The sequence below is a fragment of the Brachycentrus maculatus genome, unplaced genomic scaffold (genome assembly GCF_059751285.1).
Source record: "Brachycentrus maculatus isolate JH-2025_06_01 unplaced genomic scaffold, ASM5975128v1 h1tg000120l, whole genome shotgun sequence".
Taxonomy (NCBI): domain Eukaryota; kingdom Metazoa; phylum Arthropoda; class Insecta; order Trichoptera; family Brachycentridae; genus Brachycentrus; species Brachycentrus maculatus.
In genome coordinates this window covers 24,340-35,000 of record NW_028280873.1, presented here as the reverse complement: position 1 = coordinate 35,000, position 10,661 = coordinate 24,340, and the positions used below count along the sequence as shown (strand labels likewise).

The following is a 10,661-nucleotide window of genomic DNA, read 5'->3' as shown; positions in this document are numbered from 1 at the left end:
TATCGAGCATTCGAAAGAACCAACAGATTTCGATAAATTTTCGAGTGCAGAATTTGTGTCTTTTTTCTCAATTCGTCCGCTAGAGAGACGAACAACATGAAACATTGTACGAAATAAAGATATAAGTGACCGTCAAGTATTTTTATAAGGAAGAAAGCATAAAAATTAGTTCGTCATGTACCTGAAAAAATATCCGGAGCGGAAGCTAATGCGGATGCGTCTGCGTCGTCATGATTGGTCCCCGATATACTTTAATATTAGTCAAAACCTTCGAGATTTTTCTTATGACATAATTTTACTATATATATATAGATTACAGATGTTTGTTGATATTCTTAATTAACATTTTTAATAACAAGTTTATATATTTTATTAAAAACTGTATTGTATATAAATATTGGTTGCTAAGAAAAGACGTTCAATTAAAAATATTATGAGTTTATTATCCTTATTAAAATGATAACTCTGGCAAGGATGCCACATAGTTATGTAAAATATAAATTCATGTTTTCACGCAGTACGTTACTAGATATTTTTTAAATTCTACTCGTTAAAAAAAATATTTCATTGATAAAGCATTCTTTTTGGAGTATGTTTAATATTACCCTTGACTAGTATCCAAAGCGCTAAGCTGATTACATACACACACACACACACACACACACACACACACACTTTTTAACTTTTCATTTTATTATACCAATGCCTTTAAATTATTATTTTTTGTATACGAGTTTTACTTAGCAAATACTCGTACTACTATTTCTTAAAATCTATTATGACACGTGTTTCGATGCATTCCGCATCATTTAATACGGTGTTTGACAATAATGCGTAATGTATCGAAACACGTGTCACAATAGATTTTAAGACATAGTAGTATTTAATAAGTAAAACTCAAGTGAAAAAGATTTAACCACAAAGTGACTGCCGAATCAATGTATGAAATTGAAATTCGTTACTTGGGAACTTGTTCGTTTTAGTATTCGTGTTATGATACACGTATTTTATATAAAATAATAATTAAATGGTTTAAAATATTAGTTTGTCGAAATAATTGTTTCTCTCAGTGATAACCCTTGAATATAAATCGGAAAGAAATGAGTCAACTGTTATATCGTATGTAAATGTGTACTTAGTTATATGATAACTCATGTTAGAATTTTATAAATTATCCGTCATTAAATAAAACTGACCAGTCACTTTTTTCTTTGCGTTCAACAATAGTGTCGAATTTGTTTATACAACATCATTTAAACAACTCTAGACTCTTTTCTTCGAGTTAACGAATATTTTGAATATTCAAAGAACAATTTTTATTAAATTACTGGTGTTTTTTTTAATTATTTGCTTTTGTGAGCCCGTAATAATTTTTGAGTATTTTTAATAAATAATTTAAAGAAATGGACGTGTTTCGCTCAAAATTTTTAGATAGATTTTTGAGATTGCTAGGAAGAAGAAGAAGAAGCGGTTATGAAGAAATTGGTAGTGAAAATGAAGAGAGAACTGGTAATTAATTATTCCTAAAAATTTAACTATTTTGTTGTTGTATTTTTTTTCTAGATTCGATTATTTAGTCATTTGACGATTCGATTATTTAGTCATTTGACGTCTCAGAATTTTATTATATGTATATGATGTGCCACTATTAAATTTACATAGAACGGTTAACTTGCAAAATAAATTACAGTTTGTTGTATTTTGGTTTTTAAATTAATGCGATCGTTCAAATGTTACATATAGATACCTGAACACTTACTTCAAATCAGAGATGTTCTATTTGGAAATCATTTTATAAGCAAAGTATGTTGGAATATTCCTGAATATCAAAAATTAATATACGCTTTTCTATACTTTTTACATACATGCATATTGTATCCTCCGTTAATGTATTTTACAGGCATAATTATTTTAACAGTCTTTTTTATTATAATAAGAAACCGTTATTTTCATCAATACTTTAAAAAAACTGCTCCCTACAAAAAACTTTACAAAAATCTGCTTAGCATAAATTCTTTCTATGATGTACTTAGATATATGTGTGTCTTTATCTTTTTAAATATAAATCTCGTCTAAATATATACTCAAAACAAGATTTTTTTGTAAAAATGTACTACAATATTTAAAAATAAATCAGTCATTTCCAAAGTTGAAAAATAAAAGCAATTAAAGTCATTTAAAAAATGCTTATTGTTCCGTAAGCTTTCGCTTAAACCTTGGAAAAATATTTATGTATGATTTAGTCTTGACCTTAAATTTTTAACAGTATGGTCACTTTTATAACTAAACAATGGTCGTAGAACAGAGACACTTTGTGGACAATAACTATAAATTATTATTTCTTGGCCGTTGGGTAATCTTGAATTTGTAAGTGCAATTAACCCGACAGCTCCCAATGCCACAAACTGGTGTCTTAACTTCTGACGCAAACTACAGTAAAACCCCCTATAACGTTGATATAGGTACCGCATTATCAGAGGGAATGTTAAAAGAAGTAAGTTTTAAAAATAAGGTTTTTTTATTTTTATGAGAAATAAACTACTTTGTTTTTTGATCCACTCACATTTTTATTAAAAACTAACTAGTTTCGGTTACAACCTGTTGCCCTCTTCAGGGTTTGTTTTATGACTATTTTTAGTTTGTTTTATGTCTAAATATGTTTTGTGGCTATAAAAATAAAGTATTTTTTATCTCCAAAATATATATCAATGATCCACAGCGTTAATACTTTAAATATTCAACATAATTTTCCTTTTTTGGCAGCGGAAAAGACTAAAATAAGTCATTTAAGATTAAAATACAATTTAAAAACATTAACTACTTACAACTTTTCCATTGATAAATGCTGTACCTATCTGGGGGGGTTTATTGTACAAGTTAGGTTTTTTTTAAAGCAGTGTAACTCTAGAAGCCTCTATTTTTAGAGGAGAGAGAGCCTCTATTTTTTTTCGTTATGTTTATTAATAAAATAAACAGAAAAAAAAGTTTCAGGTTTGGTTACACCTATGGTATTCCCAGCTTGAAAGGACTTTTTGCTTTGTAGAATTCTGAGCACATTTCTTTAGAAAAACATAATAAATTCACTTTCATATTGTGACAGCTTTAAGTATAACATTTGACGATAGGTATAAAACCGGTAAATGGTACAAAACGATTACTGTGTTTAAAAAAAGTATTTTTAATTGCAATAAAATATATGTGTGAATGCAATGCCAACAAGTTTTCCACAATGAACTTCTAGATATTATCGATCACGAATTTCCACAAGCTATTTAGTAAGAGTTTTCTTTACCGTCATACTTAATTAATATCACTCTGGACTGGTACATGAAGTCCTGCGCAGGACTTCATGTACCAGTCAAGTCAAGATACCTTACCTTCATACAATTAACGATTAAGATAAGATTTTATCAAAGCGATGCCCTATATACCATGATAAGAATTAAAAGAAAAAGAAGTGAGAGTACTGATACCCCAAACGTCTTAGCCATTGCTGTTATTCTCCTTTTCTCATATCCCATCTTTTTCTATTTTCTTTCTTGCCCAATTAGGCTTTGTCCTCTGTGTACTAATAACGCAACAAAGCTCAAACCATTTTGTTTATAAGAGCATTAAGGTAACACATACAAAAATGTTTACAGAGTAATGGGTTTACTTAACAAACAAAAAATAACTGACGGTTACTTTTAGTATACAAAAAAAACAAAGCAAGCAGTGTTCAAAGAACAAAGACACGTTTGTATTCAATAACAATATTTTTCTTGGTCAATTGGTAGGTACTATTGCATTTGGAAATGCAATTAAACGACATCCGGTTTACGACCTTCCGATGAAATTGCGAAAATTGTTAAAACTCGACAAATTAAAAGTCCATTATTTAAGATTTCAAGTCGCATTTCCGTGACAAATTATGTCGAAGGTTCAGATGATAAAACTGTGATAATTATATTTTCCTGTGAAAACTTGACCCTGTGGAATTTCCTAGACTTTGGTCGTAAAATTTCATGTAATAATCAAAATTATCAAAATATAAAGTTATTAATTTTTCTTCGTAGCTATGTAATAAAATAATTGTAAAGATTGCCATACAAGCTGTCTATAATTATATATTTTTACTGATACTGTCACGAGTCATCAACGAAGCTATCGCCCGACTTCTTTGATAGGAGTCCCTTAACCTTAAATATTCCCAGGATTACGAGCGTTACAATAAAATTATTTTTCTTTTAACCAATATATGACCAATATACTAAGGCGTTTTAATTTAAAAAAAAAGTAAGATTTAGAAGTCTCTACAATTTCGGCATTCTTTATCCAACGTTCTTTTAAATTATACACTTGTATAATTCTACTTATTGAGGTTTATTTCATTACACAACTAGTTTAAAAAACATCAGTTGTTTTCATCAAAAGGTGATTAAAATTAGTTTTTGTAATCACCTGTTGATGAAAGCAACTATGTTTTTTTTAACTAGTCGTGTGCAATGAAATAAAACTCAATAAAAGGTATTAAAGAACTGTTTAATTTTTAAAATAAGCAACATGCCATTCCACAACATTAATGCCAAATCGATAAATAATCTTCTTTTGTAGTACCGTATTTCTCAGTGACCTTTAAAATTTAAGTAGCGATTATCAATTATGTTATACAATACTTTCTAATCAACATCGGAAATACGACTGTTTCTTGACGAATTTCGATTCATTTATATTTTAAATTCATATATATTAAAAGTATTGATAAAAAATAAGACTTTTTGGTATGTTTTCATTATTTTTTGTTAATTTTTCTTTTTAGTTCTGAGGCTGGGTACGCGACACATACAAGCACAACTCCTCTTCTTTGGGATGGCTATCAGCGAAGCTGTAGGGGTCGCTCTGAGTGTAGGAATCGTTGCAATGACTGATCTGTACAACACTAATGCTGATGTGGAGGTATGTGCAGTAAAAATGACATTTTTTGAATTCCCTAACGTATAAGTGACTCTGAAATATAGCTACGTCTTAACACCGCTTATCATGGCCCTACTTACGCTACAACTTTATTAATTTTATAGATCAAACCTAGTTTTCAGTGGGTTAACTCTTTATGTTTAAAGTTACAGTGGAACCTCTCATAACGAGCACCTCTCATAACAATTAATTCGTAAAACGAGCAAAAAAAGTGCAAAAATCACTCCCTTAACGAGCGACAATTCGCGTAACAAGTTACAGAGAATGGGCAAGTCCCCTTTTCACGACATTCACTTGTAAGCTTGTTAGTCAAAACAAAAAAAATGTTTCTCTTAACGAGTAAGATTCTGGAACAAATTATACTCGTTATAAGAGCTTCTAACTACTATATTTTAATTTTTAATTCAAGTTTTATTTAGTAAATACCATTATTTCAAAAGTTAAATACTACTATTTAAAATTATTACGTAAAACTTATATTAAAAATGGATAGATTTTACCACAATGTGACTGCCGAATCAATAAATGAAATTTCTATAATTTCAGGTGATTCACGAGTGAAAACTCTCGGCAAAAACATATCTTCTTCTTTTATAAACATGTTTTAAATGGTAGCTTTGTTCATTAAAATGTAGAAGTTTCCCATGAGATGCATTATCATAATATTTACATTCTCCGAGATTTTAGGAAGATTAACCGGTTCCTTGGCGTGAGTATTGCAATAAAGCAATATCAGCATCATCATACTTATAATTCTTTTGTTGATATTCTAATTAGTGCTAAAAGCCTCTCAAGCTTGAGTATCCTGTTCATCAAGTCAATATTTTACCGTGATAAATAGAGTCTTCCTAACTAGGTTCTAAAATTATTTGTGTTATATATTCAATATGCAAACACTACAAAAGAAAGGCAAAAAAAATTATGACGCGAATGTAGTTAGAAACAGATGCAAAGGAGATCGAGGAAAATTAGGAGTCAGAATAACCGGAGAGTATATTGGTTCCCCTCTGTAGTATAATGGTAAGCAAGCTCGGCTACCGTTACGAAGGCCCCGGGTTTGATTCCCAGGGGGTTCAAATAAATACAAGTGATTTTTTTTCACTCTAATATTTACTCAATATTATCCTGGACTGGTACCTGTAGCGGAGGGCTGATCACCTTTCCTTCGTGTGTTAACGATCAAGATAACACTGAGTTTATATGATGCAGTGTCCTATGCACCATTTGGGTGCAGATAAGGGTTTGAACCGAATATATGGGGAGAGAAAACCGCGTAAAACTCCCGAACTATTGACTGTCGTCAACAGGCCTTCCGTTCCACTAGAAGAGGGTTCGGCATTTTGTGTCCTAGCTTGGTTTATGGTACCAACGTCCTTCGCTATTTTTATCATATATGATACCAACTCTCGTGAGCGTTCCTTATGAACTAACACAGATCAGATGTCGAATTGGTCCTCCCTCACCCAGGCTCCTGCAACGCGCCTCCAGCTGTTGTATTTGAAAGCTGAAGTGGGAGCAAAAAATAACAGATGAGAGATATCATGAAATGTCTCATCCATTACACGTACAGCTATTGATCTCGGAGAACTGTATTAATGTGAAAGAGGCGAATATTGTTTGCAAAGACAGATTGGTGTGGAGTTCAATTATATCTGCTTACCCCCGTGGTAAGCGGCGTAATGATGAGTAAGTAATATACATAATATATCATTAATAAATAAAAATATTTACCCATTCAGACGTGACAATTCGCACGTCAGTATGAAATCAGAAACATGACTGTAAATTTATACCATAATAACTATTATTTTTCTCAACTTTTGCGTGGCATTGCGAACTGTTAATGGCTGTTATGTAATTAGACGTTATTAATTGGCTCGCTTAGAGAAATGACACGATCGCATATTTTAAGGTTAATGATTATTACGTCCGATGATTCAATGCAAGAAGCCTTGGGAATGGCAAGTTCACAAGATATTTGCGCAACCTTCGAGTCGTGGTCGGGTCATTTCGGCCGGTCGCAATTATTCGTGTTATTAGCGTATTTATAGTTAAGGTATAAATGCCATTTGGTATTATTATAACATCTAGGAAGTGCAAACATTATTACACAGCATGTAAATGTAATTATTTTTTTTGACATTTCAAAATGGACAAATAATAAAATGAAAGTCTGGGTATTATCAGGGCTTACGATCGTCATAGGCTTGCTATGATCGACAATCACACTACTAAATTTGTTGAAACGTCTAGATATTATATATTAATATATTGATGATGTTTTAAAAAAAATCCTACTTGGAGATAATCCAGATTAGTGAATAAGTATTTCTACACACTTAAAATTTTGTAATTAAATAGTAACGCCAGAAAAATCATGTGTGTGATTATAATCCAGGATTCAGATCTCACATACTAATAAAAGAGTTTCTGCTTAGTAAAGAGCTTCTTTACATTTTACCAATCGATGTCTCTAGTGAAGTTCTAGTGATTTAAGAACAAGGTTTCTAAATTGGTTCATATATATAGAACTTCCAAGAATTTGAGTAGTGTGGTTGTCAATAATGGGTAGAATTGGTGAATGTTACACGTGTGTAAAGTGATCACTTAAACCAGCCTATGACGGTCGTAAGCCCCGTAAATGCTCAGACTTCCATATTCATATTCATCTTTGATGAGATTTCAAAAAATAATTAAAAAGTAACACGTTTTTGACATTTCAACGTGGATGAAGTATTAACATATATGAAAGTCTGAGTTCTCTATAAATTAATCATAAATATATTGACATCTCAACATAGACGAAGAAGAATATGGAAGACTGAATATTCATATAATACTGTAAATAAAATAACTGGTGAAATGATAAGTCTCTTTGTTTATTCATAAAGAATATTATACACAGCTCATGAAGGTTTCCGCTGAATAAAAAGCTTACTCAACTTAACCATAGATGGTACCAAGAACGTATATGTAAACGAAGGTATTATTTAAAACACAATATATATTAGTTCCGAAATTTGAAAATTGTGCTTGTCAATCCTGAGTACAATGGAAAATATTACATGTGCATAAGTGATCAATTATACTTAGCTCTATATAACAGGTCATCAGCCCTGTGAATATTACTTCCATATTCTTCTTCATCTATGTTGAGATGTCATATTTTATAATAAATTACCTATGGTTTAGTTACCATTACTCGGTCTGTGATTCTAGGAATATGATGAATATGAATACGGAATGGAAAATTATAAAATCTGTATTTCGTATTTTTTATATAAATGTAAGCGAAGTTATGCTAGTTTTAGTATGCCCCCCGCCAAATAAACATAAATATTTTACAAATGATAATCCGTACATGAAATAATAATTTTGACTACCAGAAGAGAATATGAAAGAATCAATGATATTTAAGTGATTAACCTTGACAACTTTCGTTTTATTGCAAATGATTAAGTGATTTTTTAAAAACTAAGTATGATATTTATCGAAAAGTCGAAACATTAATGGAATCTAAAAATGCGGAAATCTGGCCATCTCTTTAACGAAAATGTGCGAACAAAAAATCAATTTGTGTAACCTGCATTCACGATGTCTAGTTCAACACGATATCTCGAGGTAGTCAACTGACATGAGTAACTATATCGCTCACTCCTTTCAAGAACGTCATAAATCAAAAATCGTGAATTTTGAGTTGGGCATGTTTTCGGAATGCCCAGAAAATGTACTATATCCCAGCAAAAGAGACATATTTTAAACTTAATATTTACCCGCTACAGGGCAGAAAGTGTTGTTTTTGCATTTTGAAGGAAAGATATTATTTAATTATTTTTTTTAAATATACTAAATACTTTTCAAATGGAGAAAAAACCTTCATGTGTTACCTAAAAAGATCTGTTGCACAGTAAAAAGTTCAATAAGTGGCTTGATATTTATTTTTAATACATTGTATTATATTTTTAAACTTTAAAAACGTTCTCCTGAAAAATCAAGTTTTTTGATTGATGACGTTCTTGAAAGGAGTGAGGGATATGTACATTAAATAAATTGCAATTATATTATGTTCAAATAATAACATGAAATCATCATACTTTAGTTAATACATGCAAGACAAGTAATATCTGTTTCCGTTTAAATTTTTATTTCGTGTCGAATAAGGTTGCGAGAACTAGAAGGAATTCATGACTGTTAACGGTCAAATTAAAATATTTTCTGGTGCAGGTAATTGACTTGAACTTTGGATTGCACCCTTTCAATTGTATTACATATTAATCTTTAACCCTTTGGCAAAATCTGATATATTGGTTTTTGGTACTCTACCTACTGAGAAATACCGGATCCGTCGGATCTGACGTGATGATTTATAAAAGTATCAAATACATTTTGAACAGTTTGTTAGATATTCTTTGAGGGTTGAGCAAAAATTTTCGTACCATATTTTTTGTTGTTGTTTTGTTCATATTTTTTAAGTATTTAATTTCAATCACAATTGCCGATGAAGCTTTTTTGTAAAATACGAATGACTTTAAATTAATGCTCATATGTATATAAATATTAGATTTTCGAGTTATGTGGTTGAATGTTAATTCCAACCATGAATGGTGGATCTTACACAGTTTATAAAATGATCAGTAAAATCTACTTCAAGAAAATTGTTAATGATTATTTATTGCGAATGTATTATGCAAGGCTATGCCAAATCGTTTAAAATACATTTCTCGTGAACTTCTGTTTTGATGATAGTGTTGTGTATCTATTATTTATATATATATATATATATATATATATATATATATATATATATATATATATATATATATATATATATATATATATATATATATATATATATATATATATATATATATATATATATATATAAATATATATATATATATATATATAAATATATATATTTTTTTTTTTGAGAAACATTTTGAGTGTGTCCAAATACTTGTTCACAAAATCTGGATTATCTCCAATTAAAGGAGTTATTTTCATATTATTTTTTGTTATCTCACCAATATATATCTCTAGTGAAGTTCTAGTGAATCAAGAACAAGGTTTCTAAATTGGTTCATATGTACAGAACTTCCAAGGAATTTGAGTAGTGTGGTTGTCAATAATGGGTAGAATTGGTGAATGTTACACGTGTGTAAAGTGATCACTTAAACCAGCCTATGACGGTCGTCAGCCCCGTAAATGCCCAGACTTCCATATTCTTCTTAATCTTTGATGAGATGTCAAAAAAAATATAAATATACACACTTATGTATATATATACATCGTGAACTAAATTAGTAGGTATTTAAAAGATTTTTCATCGATATCTCAGAGATTGAATTATTGAAGAGATTGTCTATTAAATCTGGCATTTACATGTGTAACGACCTGTCTCTGTCGGCTGGTTTACTTTATACACTGTGTAACAATACCCATCACAGCATTTGGCAACCATGTTTCTCAAATTTCACAAAAAATTCATTTATGCTTCAATTAAAAAGATCACATTTCTTCAACTTCTTTTTATTTGCCAAGAATTCTTCATCTATGTCGAGATATTAATTAAACATCTTGTTGAATTTAATCACTGTCGGTTCTTGTATGTGAATAATCCGTTCAATAAAGTATATGTATTTAAAATATTCAATGTCAAGAACTCGCATCGAGTTTACGCTAGTTTCTTGCTAGGCCACGGTCGATCC

At 30.3% G+C, this 10,661-nt stretch overlaps 1 protein-coding gene across 2 annotated transcripts in view; it reads left to right on the top strand.

Annotated features, from left to right (window-relative positions):
- Positions 1 to 10,661, top strand: part of LOC148309583 (putative inorganic phosphate cotransporter) — a 42,305-nt gene that overhangs the window by 8,069 nt on the left and 23,575 nt on the right. Inside the window, exons 1-2 of one of the 2 annotated variants that reach the window (XM_088259865.1) lie at positions 1,198 to 1,509; positions 4,799 to 4,935. In XM_088259865.1, the coding sequence (XP_088115991.1) occupies positions 1,404 to 1,509; positions 4,799 to 4,935 (243 nt within the window). In that variant the 5' untranslated portion in view covers positions 1,198 to 1,403. Of the gene's footprint in view, positions 1 to 1,197; positions 1,510 to 4,798; positions 4,936 to 10,661 lie in introns of those variants that run through there. The other variant, XM_088259866.1, reaches the window with a different exon arrangement.